Source organism: Macrobrachium nipponense, chromosome 49, assembly GCF_015104395.2.
Source record: "Macrobrachium nipponense isolate FS-2020 chromosome 49, ASM1510439v2, whole genome shotgun sequence".
In the NCBI taxonomy this organism is placed as follows: Eukaryota; Metazoa; Arthropoda; class Malacostraca; order Decapoda; family Palaemonidae; genus Macrobrachium; species Macrobrachium nipponense.
In genome coordinates, this window is record NC_087224.1 from 11,276,824 (window position 1) to 11,292,805 (window position 15,982).

Genomic DNA, 15,982 nt, shown 5'->3' on the forward strand with positions numbered 1-15,982 from the left:
CAAACACATAAATATACACGTCACACAAAACAAGAAAGATCCCACTGAGAAAGGTGACAAATACAAACAACGGCAGTTGGGCAGAGAGGTGGACACGTCCTCACTAGATGGCAGCCAAAAGCAAATTGGAATGTTTACATCCAGTCAGGATGGGACTCCTGGCTACTGGACAGTACTTATCTGCCTAACTAACATGTTTGAAAATTCAACAGCCAATTTCCAGCCTTTGCTGAAAGTATGTAATTCCATATGTAAAGGACTGAGGTTTTGTATAATGTGTAGGAACAACTGGCTATTAAACAGTGCCAATCTTACTCAAATGTTACAGTACATGAAGTTTGCACTTTGCTCAGAACTCTTCAGATATAATTTAGTAGTTAAAAATTTTCAACGTCTGGCATGAGGAGATAAAAGTTCACCTTTTCTTCCTGCACGTGGATGACTTACAATTAATTTTTTTGTGCCTCGACATTGTGGGTTACTCTAAGAAGCTATTCACATATATACTTATTTTCTACCTCAACTTGAGAACTCCTCTGATTTTCAATTGCTTCATTATCATTCCTGTCAATAAAAAGCTAGTTTTGAGAGCCCTACTTCTTACTCATGCCTTTCTTTAACTTTTATACAATGCGTTAATGACTTACAGTGGATTTGATCTGATAGCACTTTTTCAGTGCTGCTAACAATGTTTAACAGCACCTTTGACTGTGCTAATGGCAAGAAAAGGCATCAAGTTAACGGTGCTGCAACTTGATGCAATATCAAGTTACGACAATGTAAGCACCGTTAAAGTGCCTATAATGGCAAAACACTGACTTACAGTGTAAATCAACTTATGGTGTGGCACTGGAACGGATCCCTCACCATAAGTCGAGGACTTGAATATGCGTGATATTCATTCAGGGACACGAAACTAAGTTTCATTAAGAAAGTGTTATCCAGATTAACTGGCAATTATTCACAGATTTTACACTGATTTCTGGCAATTATTCACAGATTTTACACTGATTTCTTTCTAAACACTATGACTCAAGCAATTAGAGCTCCCAGCTGTAAATGGATTTGGGTCCAGTCAAACTCTTAAAATTTACATTGGAAAGTTTGTAAAGAGCCATATGTCTCATGCAGCTGTCACTCATGCCAGAAAACAGAAATTTTCAGACTGGAGAGATGGCACTTCTGGAGTATTACTAATATATTATAATAACAAAACAAAATTAATACGTGAAAAATATGTAAGATGACTTTAAAGGAATCAGTCCAATTTCTCAAAGCATATGCAGGCGGTCCCCCAAGTTACAATGCACCAAACTTGTGTCAATCTAATCTTATAATGCTAAGAAGTCTTTACTTTTTTTATTTTTACAAATTTTTACCATTTTATCTTGTGTATCTACAGGCGGTCCCCGGGTTACGACGGTTCCGGCTTACGACGTTCCGAGGTTACGACGCTTTTTCTTAAATATTCAATGGAAAAATCCGTCCTGGGTTACGACGCTTGTTCCGAGGTTACGACGCTGATGCTTCCGACGCTCTGAGTTAACGACGCTTTTAAAAAACGCATACTATGATAAAAATCCTTTATAGTTAGCACAGTATATTAATAAAAATAAGTTTCTGGTTAGATTACAACAAAATTTGAGATTATGATGATTTTCGACACTTTTTATGTTGTATTTTTCTATGTTTTTTAGTGACGCCTCATATGCGGAACTAGTTTCCGAGGCAATGAATACATACTAGTACATATAACAGTCCAAAAGCGCAATAATGAAAAAATCATTGCTTGTTTCCAGTAATAATAACAAAACGAAGTTTCTGGTTAGATTACAACGCAAATTCCAAGTATCCAAAGAGAGACATTATCCAGTAATTTGATCAGAGAGAGAGAGAGAGAGAGAGAGAAGAGAGAGAGAGGAGAGAGAGAGAGAGAGAGAGAGAGAGGCGTCTTCCGACGCTCCGAGTTAAGGACAGAGAAGTGTTCGTTTCGTTAACGGCCTCTGACTCATGCCAGTAAATGTTTTGTTGATACTAATAATATAAGCCTATTTAAAGATACGTTGTTACTTAATTAGTCTATATGATACGTAAATAGTAATCAACTGTTCTTGTAGCCCTCAATATTTGGCAAAATCAAAGTATCCAAAGAGAGACATTATCCAGTACGTAATTTGATCAGAGAGAGAGAGAGAGAGAGAGAGAGAGAGAGAGATGAGAGAGGAGAGAGAGAGAGAGAGAGAGAGAGAGAGAGAGAAGAGAGAGACGCTTTGGCAACAATGGTCTCGGGGGTTTTTATAGCTTCCTTCTGCTTGATGATCGTGGATATTGTAGAAGGATTTCGACCATACTCGTTTGCCAAATCGACGATACGAACGCCCCAGTCGTTCATGCTTTGCTATAATTTCATGTTTTGCTTCCATCGAAATCATTTTCTTGGGTGGGTTTTCTTATCACCTGCTTTGTCTTTAGCTTTGAGACCCATGGTTAATAATAAAATAGACAAAATAACACGAAAAATAGGCGCAAATACAACGAACTAAACAACGAGTGTTAACATGCAGCACCAACAAACAACAGACTGAACGCCATTTATCGGTCACCTATACAAACTAACACTCATCGCAAAATCGTATCTCAAATATTTCGTTGTATATCAAAGCTTGTATTTTCGCAAATCTTCTGGTGTCTCTCAAAACATTCGTATATTAGGGCAAGCGTATGTCAAGTTTCCAATGTAATTTTATCAGAGAGAGAGAGAGAGAGAGAGAGAGAGAGAGAGAGAGAGAGACGAGAGAGAGAGAGAGAGGAGAGAGAGAGAGACGCTTGGCAACAATTTTGGGGGGGGTCTCGGGGATTGACGTAACGTTTATTTTCTGAACAGATATGGACAGAGAAGTGTTCGTTTCATTAAACGGCCTCTGACTCATGGCAGGAAATGTTTTGTTGATACTAATATATAGCCTAGTTTAAAGATACTTTACTTTACTTTAATTAGTCTATATGATACGTAAATAGCAATCAGCTGTTCTTGTAGCCCTCAAGATTTTGCAAAATCACTCCAGGTTGTACATAAAAACTTCAAGAATGTATTGTCACCAGAGGATTCATAGTTTTTACCTTCAAGAACCAGCATTCTTTTATGAAAATAACTCCAGGTTGTACATAATACTACAGAAAACAAAAAAACATGTAGTGTAACCAAAGGATTACAAGTAAGGTTTATAACTTTTATTAGTTTAAGACATATTTCCAAGCGTCGTTCCGGCTTACGACGATTTTCGGCTTACGACGCGTCAAGAACGGAACCCCCGTCGTAACCGGGGACTGCCTGTACACTGTGTAGTATATTGTCATTTTTTCATTTTATCTCATGTATCTAGGTTGTGCGAGATGCAATAAAGAATACAGTATTATTATTACTATTAGTATTATAATTATGTACATATTAAAATCCAACTTAAGTCGCTGCCCCAAGACCGGATCTTTGACATAACACAAGGACTGCCTTTCATAGCTTATGATTTTCAGGCAGGCAAAGTTTTCATATCTCCTTGAAGGTTTCTTGTAAAAATGTTATTGGTTATAATTCATTACTCTTATCAATTGTATGACCTTAATGAATGGTATACAAGTTTCATAATATTTTCATATTATCATTATATGCAGTCCCCGGTCATCAGCGGCCTTGGTTATTGGCAATCTGGCTTTATAGGGCTTGTCTAGTGCCATAGCAATTTCTGGGCTCAGCTCGTGTCGGCCTATGAAAGGATCCTTAATATCATTCTTTCTAGGTAAAATTAATCTAAAATTACCAGAGAAAAACAAAATTAAGAAAATGTCAGTAAAACTGACTCGCTCACTCTTTAAAAGAAGTGTCGGTATGAGAATAGGGGCGAGTGGGAACACTACCACGAGACATTCACCAATTAGACCTTCCAATCAAAATCCCCACTAGAGAGAGCTGATACCAACGGGCGATGCGGCCGCTACTACTACTACTAGGGGACGCCACGGACAGCAGCGCCCCTAGCGGACATCCTTAATTATTAGCGCTAAGCGTCGTACGCATTTTCTTGCTTGTGTACTATTTTCTGGATTTACCTCATTCTCCATTATGGAACGTGCTGCCATCGCAACGGCTAAGTTAAGTGCCTCATAAGTAGTGTTTACCGTATTTTAGTCTTCCAGGAACCAGTATTTTCCTTCTAATAGGTCATATACGGTTTCCCGGTCGACTCGTGGCGGCGCCATGCTGCCTCATTAAGAATTCCCGGTCTTCCATACTGGGACTTCTTAATACTTATGGGCTTTACTATATCACATTCATCGTTTTTTTTTTTTACATCGCCTTTTTAGCTAGGTTAGCCCATTTACCAATTCTCTTAGTTTGGTATTTAGGGAGGGCTATTCTGTGTTTCATGGCCCAGCATCCCGGCTCTTGCTCTTCATCGGCTATCGCTGGCTCCGAGTAGGCTTCTGTTCCTCGGAACAGTTTGCCTCCTCCTGGGCTCTTTTTCTTCTACTAAAAGTGCTTTCCATCTTACGATGTAATTTTAGTTCTATTTAGGGTGTTAGGCTAGCCTAGGTGCATGTCCCATGTATTGGTACACGCCTGTTCACGTGGCCCTTCCACGGTTGTGTTGGTATCGCGGCTTCGGCCACTTGCGGTCACGTGTTCCATCGCACCTTACCCTTCCCTTCCCTCCCTACCAGGTATAGGGAGGGGTCTGGGGGACCCCTTGGTTGCCATGACAACCTCAGTTGCCTTCCTCCCTCCTTCTCTGAGGAGGCCAAGGGTTCTCCCCAGCTGGGGTATAGGGCGACCACTGTTTCGGGTACCGGGTCACCCGAGCGGGTAGTTGTTGGGACGGGGAGGAGTAGGCCACCCCCCCCTCTCTCTCTCCCGCCGTGTTACGCCGAGAACCCTCCCCCCCCCCCAGTTGCTCAGCCCACCTTTCCCCCACATATAACGAACGGAGCCTTCCGCCGCAGCCGGGGCACCTTTGGTTATAGCTTGCTGGCTCCGCCAGCGGGCGGGGTGGTCACTACTAGTGGTCTATTGCTTGCCTACTATATCCTTCCCTTTTTTTTCCCGCTACCGGAAGGGAGCTTGCTTCTTACCCGGGCACTCTTTCTCGTAGAGGGGGGGAAAGGTTTTCATATTTATTCGTTATTTTTAAGGAGGATACCCTAATTTTACGATGAATTCCTAGATTTATAATTATATGTATACCATCTCCGCCGTTTTCCGTCGTGGTTTCAATTTTCACCACCACACCTGGTTGGATTCTATCTCTTGTCTCCGGCGTAGCCTTGGACAAACTCCAACCATCTTGCTACCACACGTATTATGGCGGGGCTCTGGTTTAATCTAACTTTCTCGCTCCGGCACCAGCGGAGCAATTGTTAGGCTGTAAGTGTTCTCCTGATACTTATGTATCTTTCCACTTACAGGCTACCAACTGTCAGGTCCTTGGGTGCAATGCGACGTTATACGACCCCTGCGCCCACGATGAGTGCAGGTCTCACGCCTTACAACGACATGATCGTCTGGCACCCGGAAGCCTGCGCCATCTGTTACGACCTGGTCAGTCAGCGTGGGGAGGGGGTAAGTCGATTATAGACTTTTTTATCGTATTACTAACAACACTTAGTCATAAGCTTGTTAACCCCGCTCCGCTATTAGAAGCTTCATTTCGCCTTCTCTTTCAGGCTGCCGGTGTGAGGGAAGTCGCCCTAGACAACCCTGAAAGCTTGGGTGGGCGGCTTCGGGAAGAATGCTGCCAAAGGCCAGCCTTACATCTTGGACAAGAAGCTGGCCGTTCAGATCTTCCCCGGTGGCAAGTCAACAGGGTATGTTGACCCCATATCTGCAGCCCCTCTCATAGCCTCCATCCAGCAAGAGATGCAGCAGTCTTTCGGGGCCGTGGCCACGCAGGAGACGGTCCCGGACGTCGCAACCTTGGACCTTAATATTGAGCCTATGGCGGTAGGTGCTGAGGATTTGTTAGTTGAGGTAGGTGTGTCGGGTGCCCAAGGCCTGTTTCCTTGGGCGCTCCTGGATCTTCTCCTGTCCCTTCTTCTACTGCTTCTTTCCGAAGGCGGTTTTTGGGATCTGAGATCCCTGCCCGCTCTCCCGCTCTCTCTGTACCCCAAAGGTGAAGGGACAGAGAGAATCGAAGACCCTTGTTAAGACGACTTCTAAAAAGTCGTCGTCGTCTTCTTCAGTAAGAAGTCTTCGACTTCCTATGCTGACGCGGTGAAGGCTAAGCCGAGCTCTTCCTATTCAAAGAGCTCTAGAAGCAAGGCTTCTAAGGAGAAGGCTCGTGCTCCCGCTGAGCCAATGCCTTCTCCGGCCTCCACCGCATCCACTCCGGCAACGCCGGTTGGAGTAGCGGGACCTAGCACCTTTGATCCACTGCTTTCTCAGCAGTGGTGATGCAACAGGTAGGAGAGATGGTTGGCTCACAGGTCTCCGCCCTCGGAACCAAGTTCGAACAGATGTTCGCACAACTGTCGAGCACTTTGTCTCAGTCGGGCCAGTCCATCCAAGATCTCTCTAACAGAGTTAGAGAGAACGAAGACCGAGTAGATGGGCTTGCTCAGGCTCCTCATCCAGTCTCCCCAGTAGCAAGTGCTGGTATTCTCCAGCTACCACCTTATGAGTCGCTACCAGCCTTCTCCATGGAGAACCCATGGAGAGTGGCCGCTTACGCTCCATTCAAGGACGGTATGATCTCTGTCCCGGAGTGTGGAACTCGAAGGATTGAGGACCTTCGAGTTTTATCCTCCGGGATTGACGCAGCCTTTCATTGGTTATGCTTAGGCTGACCGTAGCGGCACTCACTAGGGAGGCCAAGATCTCCAGGGGAGAACGTTCTCTATAGTAGAGAGCACGCTCAACGCGAATGGGTTCACTGCCTTGAGGACTGGGAGTGTACCAACACTAAGCTCCAGGCTTTCAAGAGTCCTTTTACTATTTTTGCGACGGAGAGGAGGAGGCTTCTCTTCCGTTCGCTACAAAAATAGTGGAAGCGACTCTTCAGGCAGTCCTCAAGGATGAGCCATGCCACAGCTGAGGGAAGCATAGTCTACTTCTCCGCTCTTCCCAGCTTTCGGAGAATTGTGGGAGAACTTGCCTGCCACTTTCACGCTTGGTAAGCTCAAACCGGACTGTGCTATGGACCAGTTTGGCGAAAAGCTCCCAAGGCTGCCTGATTCCTTGATTCAGGCAGAGTTCGACGCTCGAACTAGGTTTGGCAGGTCCCTCAATTTCTCTGATTATCACAGAGATGGCTGCTCTTTCGTATGGCACAGAACCTTTATTTAAGATTCTGGCCAAGTCCCAGCTTCAAACGGTTCAGACGGATGCTTTCGACTTCTTCCAAGCTAGGAGGAATTGCCGAAAGCACGTTCTGCAGGAGTGCACTATTAGGCACGAACCTAATAGACTCCTGGCTTCCAGCATGTGGGGGGAGCGGACCTCTTCCCAGAGTCCGCTGTAAATGAGGTACACCACGAGGCTGCTAGGCTCAACCAGAGCCTTAGAGCTAGATGGGGTATCTCCTCTAAGAGGAAACAAGAATCCGCCCCCGCTGCTGGTAAGAAACTAAAGAAGTCTGGTAAAAGGTTCCAGCCTTACCAGAAACACCAGCAACAGCAGCAATTCGTCAGGCCGTCCCGGTTACCCAACAGGGACAACCTTCAAACCTCGAAGCAGACCCAGCCCATCCTCCTGCTGTCTCCTCAGTCACAACCCTCGACCTCCTACGCACTCTCGCCGGCCTTCAACCCTATGTATGAAGGTCAGGCTTACCCTCCCTTTAATAGGCAATCGAGAGGTAACAGAGCGAGAGGGCCGAACAGGCTTTCGGGGGTTTGCCAGCGTGGCACAGGAAGGGTGGCAAGGAGTAGGCAGTTCAGAGGAGGGCGTGGAGGTCAAACCCGACCCATCAACAATGAGGCTCCCCAGGTAGGAGGGAGGCTGTTCCTCTTCCGTCACAGGTGGGGGTTCAGCAATTGGGCACAGAGCATAGTGTCCAAGGGATTGGGTTGGAGTTGGATCAAAGATCCCCCTCCAATCAAATCATTCCGTCAAGCACCATCAAAGGAATTGACAGATTATGCGGAGGAACTCCTTCAGAAAGGAGCTATTGCGAGAGTCAAGCATCTAAAATTTCAAGGTCGCTTATTCAGCGTGCCAAAGAAAGGCTCAATAAAAAGAAGGGTAATCTTAGACTTGTCAAGGCTAAACTCTTTCATTCGTTGCGACAAGTTCAAAATGCTTACCTCTCGCAGGTAAGGACCTTACTTCCTCGTGGAGCCGTCACATGCTCCATCGATCTTACAGACGCATACTATCATATCCCTATAGCCAGACACTTCCGCCCATTCCTAGGATTCAGGCTAGGAAATCAGACATTCTCATTCAAAGTGATGCCCTTCGGTCTGAATGTAGCCCCCAGGGTATTCACGAAAATAGCAGAAGAAATAGTGGTGCAACAATTGAGAACTCAGGGAATAATGATAGCAGCATACCTCGACGATTGGTTGATCTGGGCACCAACAGTCGAGGAATGTCTCAAAGCCACGAAAAAGGTAGTTCAATTTCTGGAACATCTGGGGTTCCAGATAAACAAAACGAAATCCAGACTTACTCCGGAGTCTCGTTTTCAGTGGCTAGGAATCCAATGGGATTTGTCTTCCCACAATCTGTCAATTCCAGTGGCCAAACGGAAAGAGATAGCAAAGTCTGTCAGACAATTTCTCAAATGCAAGCAAACATCAAGGAGAAGCCAGGAAAGAATCCTAGGTTCCCTTCAGTTTGCTTCAGTGACAGATATCCTCCTGAAGCAAGGCTGAAAGATATAAATCGAGTTTGGCGATCGAGAGCAAACGCCAAATCTCGAGACAAGTTGTCAGTAATTCCACAGATCCTTCGCAATCAACTCCGTCCATGGACAAAGTAAAGAACCTGGCCAAGCGGGTACCCCTTCAATATTCCCCTTCCAATGTTAACCATTCACACTGGATGCCTCCCCTGTCCGGTTGGGGGGGATATTCTCAATTCAAACAAGTTCAGGGGGCTTGGTCAGTTCAATTCCGCCAGCTCCACATAAACGTTCTGGAAGCAATGGCAGTATTTCTTACCCTGAAGAGACTTCTTCCCCCGGAAAAGTCTCATCTAAGACTAGTTTTGGACAGTGCAGTGGTAGTTCATTGCATCAACAGAGGAGGGTCCAAATCCAAACATGTGAACCATGTCATGATAGCCATCTTGCACTAGCAAACAAACACAAATGGCATCTGTCCGCCACTCACCTGGCGGGGGTAAGAAATGTGATAGCAGACGCCTTGTCCACCCCCCGGTTTTTTCGGTCCCTCTGGAATCAGAATGGTCCCTAAGACGACGGGGTCATTCCAGTGGATATGCGGAGAGTCCCAGGTCTCCAAGTAGATCTCTTCGCCTCACAAGCGAACCACAAGCTCCCTTGCTATGTGGCCCCCCAACCTGGACCCTCTGGCTATGCCACGGACGCCCTGTCGTTAGATTGGAATCAGTGGAGAAAAATTTATGTATTTCCTCCAGTGAATCTTCTCTTGAAAGTCTTGAGCAAGCTGAGGACTTTCAAGGGACTAGTAGCCCTGATTGCTCCAGACTGGCCCAAGAGCAACTGGTATCCTCTGCTTCTGGAATTGGGTCTCCGACCTCAACGGATTCCCAATCCCAAGCTGTCACATCAGTACAAATGAGGACTGTGTTCGCTTCCTCAGGAATTCTTCAGACCCTAACTTTATGGACTTTCATGAAGTTTGCGGCTAATAAAGATGCTAACATTGATCCACAAAACATCCTCTTCCTAGAATCAGATAAGAGAGAGTCAACTATTAGACAATATGACTCAGCTGTTAAAAAATTAGCATCCTCCTGAAAGAATCAAACACTACAACCATGACAGTTAATTTAGCTATATCCTTTTCAGATCCTTTGTTTGAAAAGGTTTAGCAGCTAGCACTATTACTACTCATAAATCGGCTTTGAAGAAGATCTTTCAGTTAGGTTTCCAGATAGATCTGACTGAATCTTATTTACGTCTATCCCTAAAGCCTGTGCTAGACTTAGACCATCTCAAAGGCCTACTGCAGTCTCATGGTTCTTAAATGATGTCCTCAAACTAGCATCAGATACTGACAACTCTTCTTGTACATTCATAATGCTTCTTAGAAAGACATTATTCTTATTAAGCCTAGCTTCAGGAGCTAGAATTTCAGAAACTGTCGGCTCTATCCAGAGATGCGGGTCATGTGGAATTCCTCCCTCAGGAGAAGTTCTGCTTGCTACCGGATCGTAGTTTTTTGGCTAAAAATGAGGATCCTCTTGCAAGGTGGGCTCCTTGGAAAGTCATCCCACTTCCGCAAGACCCTTCTCTCTGCCCAGTATCAACTTTAAGAGCCTTTCTATCTCGTACATCCTCAAGATCCTCAGGTTCTCTCTTCATGAGAGAAAAAGGTGGTACTTTATCAGTAAAAGGTATTAGACACAATCCTTTACTTCATTAAACAAGCCAATCCTGATTCATTTCCAAAAGCACATGACATCAGGGGAGTAGCCACCTCAATTAATTACTTTCAACATATGAACTTTTGAGGATCTTAAAAGTATACTGGATGGAAATCTCCGACAGTCTTTAAACGTCACTATCTAAAGTCCTTGGAATCTTTAAAATTTTCTGCAGTAGCAGCGGGAAACATTGTTCCCTGATACTGTATAGTAGTCGTAGTATAGATCCAGGTCTCTCTACCTACCTCATCCAACATGCCTCACCCTATCGCCATGCTACTCGGAATATTCTAGCCTTAGCCGCTGAGATCATATTAGTGGATTGTCCCTATTTTTTTGACTAGGGACATCCACCACTAGGTACTGATAATGTACTTCAGTGTACCTACCTTATTTTTATGCTAGGGTAGGACACAATGTGTTGTATATTTTGTAAATAAGTTATCTAAGTGAATCTATTTTGTTAAATTACACTGCATTATTGTATTTTACTATGTTTACTATAATTTGAATACTTTACATTACTAACTTTCTTTTATGTCATTGTTTAAAATAAGTTAGCCTTAAGTACTTAGTTTATATGCTGTAATAACTGATTTACTTATATTATATCCCTCATTTTTACAACTGATTTTCATTTGTCCTTTTTTCCCATCTTGTCGTTTCTCTGGTACTCTTTCATAGGCCGACACGAGCTGAGCCCAGAAAAGGGATTTTGACGTAGGAAAAATCTATATTTCAGGGTGATTGGCGCGTGTCGCCCTATGAAACCCACCCTGTATTGATTGCCCCCCCCTGCAGGACAAGATGTTCATAGATTAAGGATGACCGCTAGGGGCGCTGCTGTCCGTGGCGTCCCCTAGTAGTAGTAGTAGCGGCCGCATCGCCCGTTGGTATCAGCTCTCTCTAGTGGGGATTTTGATTGGAAGGTCTAATTGGTGAATGTCTCGTGGTAGTGTTCCCACTCGCCCCTATTCGATACCGACACTTCTTTAAAGAGTGAGCGAGTCAGTTTTACTGACATTTTCTTAATTTTGTTTTCTCTGGTAATTTAGATTAATTTACTAGAAAGAATGATATTAAGGATCCTTTCATAGGGCGACACGAGCCAATCACCCAGAAATAGATTTTTCCTACGTCAAAATCCCTTTTTTGGTGCTGAAAAGCGCTGATTTCTGGTTATCAGCGCTGATAAAATAATAAGAGTACTGACACCATGACATACCTAACAGAGATGGTATCAACCAGTCATTGGCACCAAAATCAGGTTATTGGTGCAATAATAAATTGCCGATTTTCGGTTAGCACCGATAACCTGTACAGACCTCCAAAATGTTATGACTTGTAGTTCTTATTAATAAAATGAGACACTGTTATTTCTAATGATTTGTAGCGTCCCAATCTTTCCGAATATAGAAAAAATTAATGTAGGCGTGAAAACATGAAAAAAGATGCAATGAGCCTGTTCCATACAAAACATTATTCGTGAAGATAGACCTCAGAAGTCCATTTAATGACTTAACCTAGAGCATTATTAGAAAAAGAAGAGTTAAAACAATCATGACAGGAAATTACCTTAATTTCATATTTGAGTTGTTCAATATATTCTGTCTGGCTTGCTATTCTCTCATTCAAATCTGCTAAATGTTCAGACATAGTAGAGATCTGCTCTTCATAATTTCTGAAACAGAAAATACCAAACATGATTGTTGTGGACAAGGACAATGCAGGATATAATAGTGGTATCTGTTTTGGTTCCAAAGTCTGAAACATCTGTAATGAATAAATGGTAATACAACTGTTCACAATACGGTAATGCAGTTTATTTGTTGAGATTTACAGTTTATCCCAACTTTTTTGTAGGGATAGGTTCCAGAACCCACAGATGAAATGAAAAAATCACCTCTAAACATAATTATAACTACTTATAACTGCCAAATACCCTGGACCTCATAAACTAAAATGCTTATAGCTGCCTATTTTAGCAGTTCACTCCCTAATTTAATATGAAAAAGTTAATTACATTGTGATAGTTTTAAGAGATATGGTCCACAGAAAAATTTGTGAGTTGATGAAAGTTCCCACATAAAAGTGAAAGATGTGGTCCACAAAAATCTGCGATACAGCGAAGCACAATAAAGTGGGAGTCCACTGTACTACAACCCATTTTCTATACACAAAAATCATTCATTTTGCAAGATGTTGGGTAAAAAACTTGCCTAGAAGTAGTCTGCAAAGTCTCCTTAAGATAACTGACATTTTCTCGCTGTTTATCCACTTCCACCTCGGTAGAAGTCTGGTTTTCCTCACTCACGACTAAACGCTTCATTAACGATTCGCACTGAAAAAGAACTAAACTTGGAACATCATCATAATATATACTATCAAACCAACTATAATATTACTTTATCTACATAATTTCTTTTCACAGATATCACAAAGATTAACTATGATTCTGGTGATGAAACCAAGATCACAGTTCAATACGCCTTACAGTTGTAGTACTTGACTAACAAGCAAGGCAGCCCTATTGGAAGATATCATCATAACAGACACTTCTTATTTCCCTGAATCTGCCATTAATCAGGGGTGGGATGGTTTTTGTAAACCAAAAAACTTTCTTGTTCATGTAAAAAATTATTCACAAGACACTCAAACAGCTACAGATATGGGAAGTAGCTAATACCGACTCAAATTTGGCCATTAGTATTTCCCCTGCTGATTAGTTGGAGTTTTCACCGAGCTGAGAAAATATTAAGCAGCTTGATTCAACTGATAAATAGCTGAAAATAATATTGTCAATAATTAAAAATACTCATAGTAGCATGAGTCTTGAAATGGAGAAACAAATCCACAGTTATGTATACGTACATACATATATTGAAAGATAAATCTGTACAAAAATTTTAAGAGAAAACTGTTAGATTTCCCTTTTCAATTGAACAGGGGGATCAAACTGTTTCCTAAACGCTTTCTGTACAGATTTACCTTCAAATATATGTACATATACATAACTGTGGATTTGTTTCTCAATTGTCAATAATGATTTTCAATCACATTTTCCATTCATCTGGTTCAACACGAACGAGTGCTATCTAAGCATTTCAGTCTTGTAAAATTTCTGTTTGAGTTCCAACCAAGTCCAGGTCTTAAATTAGTGCAACAATTCTTTATAATTTTCTGGATATTAAAATTCAATTACCATTTTTTATTTGCAACTTTCCACCGGATAGCCACATTACAGCAGGTCTATGGTTATTGGTGGGGTTCCATTCACAGCAGGGTACTGATAAGCAAAAACTGCCATTAACTGACACTCAGCAATTCATGGTGCATATGGTGCCGATAACCGGTTAATGGTACTGATAAGGCGCCAATAACCTGAATTCGGCGTGTAACAGCGCCATAAATAGCTGATTTTACGGCGCTAGACAAACCCCATAAAACCGGATCGCCATTAACGGAGTCCGCCAATAACAGGACTGCCTGTATTTCAATTGTCCAAGCATCTGGAGCCTGCGCCTTACTTATAAGTACTATGTATAACCTCCCCAATGCACCCCATTTATTAATCTTGGTGAACATCAATAGCATGAATGACACTATTTATTATTCATTCTCACTGCACCAGCCCAGCTCTTTCACCAAACTACATTCATTACTGCACTACCCTTGGCAAACATTTTTAAAAGTTCACCTTAAAATGTGACTTACAAAGTACAGGCAGTCCCCGGGTTACAACGGGGGTTCTGTTCTTGAGACGCGTTGTAACCCAAAAATTGTTGTAAGCCGGAACATCATAAAAAATCCCAAGAAAACCTTACTTTTAATGCTTTGGGTGTATTAAAAACTATGTAAACTGCATTCTTATTGCATTTTTCATCAAAAAACCTTCAAATTTTGATTATTTTGCATTTATGGTGTCATATTTCTTCTGCCAGATGAGCGTTGTAGGCGTCGTAACCCTGGAAATAATTTCTGATGAATATAATTGAAAAGCGCCTTAACCTCTGAACGTCGTAAGCCGAACCCGTCATAACCTGGGGACTGCCTGTAGACTTGCTGACTTTACGAAGAAACTGTCATCCACTCATCAACTCTTTTTGCCCCACCGCTTACATTTTCTGTTACCATGAGTGCTAACCCTCAGTGAGCAGTCAAAAATTGTACAGCAAAGGTTTATTCGAACAGATCCCCTAAAATATAAGAAGAAGAAGAAGAAGAAGAAAAAAAAAAAAAAAAAAAAAAAAAAAAAGAGCATGAAAATATCAAGTTAGAGTACCGTATATTTCGGCGTGTAAGTCAACTGGAAGATAAGGTGACCCCCCAATTTGAGTAAATTTTTATGATTTTAACTAATATCGGGTATATTAGTCGACCTACAAAATGTGAGGCCAACCGTACGCTCAAAATAAGCTGCAGGGTAAAATGTATCTCATAAAATAACCTGAATGTTATTACGGTACATATGTGAGGCCAACCATACGCTCAATATAAGTAGCAGGGTAAAACGTATCATATAAAATAACCTGAATGTTATTACAGTACATATGTTGCTCTACTTACCATATGAAATACAGGTAATATACTCGGTATATTAACAAATCTGCGTAATATATAAAAGATGAATACCGGCAAATATGATTAGAAATGACGAAACGAAAGATACGTTACTCGAGTGTAATGTAAACAAACAAAGCGCTAACTAACGCTGCATAACAGCCTACGTATATATGTATGTACAAACTGCCACTCAAGTTAAATGTTTTGACTGGGTTGTTAAAACAACGACGTGCCGGTATTTTATGATGATGTTGGAATATTCCTTGACCATTGGTCCTTCTATGGCATAAACAGGCTCATTTGAGGGAAAACATAAGCAGAATAAAAGAGGAAAAAATATCAAGTTCCTCTATTATGTATCGGTAATATGGATGAAACTCCTTTAAATTTTTATATGATTGGTAGCAGAACTGTAGATGTGAAAGGTACAAAGACAGTGCAAGTTCGAGGTACAGGCCATGACAAGACAAGATTCACTGTACATAGTTTTATTATGCATGGCAGATGGAACAAAACTGAAGCCCATGGTAATTTTCAAGAGGATAACAATGCCTAAATTAGTTTCCCACTGGGGTATTTGTTCATATTCATGAAAATGATAGAAGTCTATTGATTTGGAATATGTTTTGTAGTCACATAACAGAGAATACTAAAGCCAGATTAGCAAAAATTAATACTGAAATGGGAGTTATACCAGGTGGTTTGACCTCTTTGCTACAACCACTAGATGTTGGTTTAAATAAACCATTTAAAGATAACGTAAGTCAAGAATGGAACAATTGGATGTTGCATGGAGAAAAATCATTTACAAAAGGCGGAACAATGCGTGCTCCTTCCTTGGATGTAGTGTGTGAA

The 15,982-nt window shown here is 42.1% G+C and overlaps 1 protein-coding gene across 1 annotated transcript in view; it reads right to left on the bottom strand.

Moving 5' to 3' along the window:
- LOC135205204 (protein phosphatase 1 regulatory subunit 21-like) overlaps positions 1 to 15,982 on the bottom strand; it is a 123,896-nt gene that overhangs the window by 46,217 nt on the left and 61,697 nt on the right. The window contains exons 13-14 of the mRNA XM_064235567.1: positions 12,784 to 12,905; positions 12,140 to 12,245 (exon numbers count right to left, since the gene is read on the bottom strand). Of these exons, the coding sequence (XP_064091637.1) occupies positions 12,140 to 12,245; positions 12,784 to 12,905 (228 nt within the window). The remainder of the gene's footprint in view (positions 1 to 12,139; positions 12,246 to 12,783; positions 12,906 to 15,982) is intronic.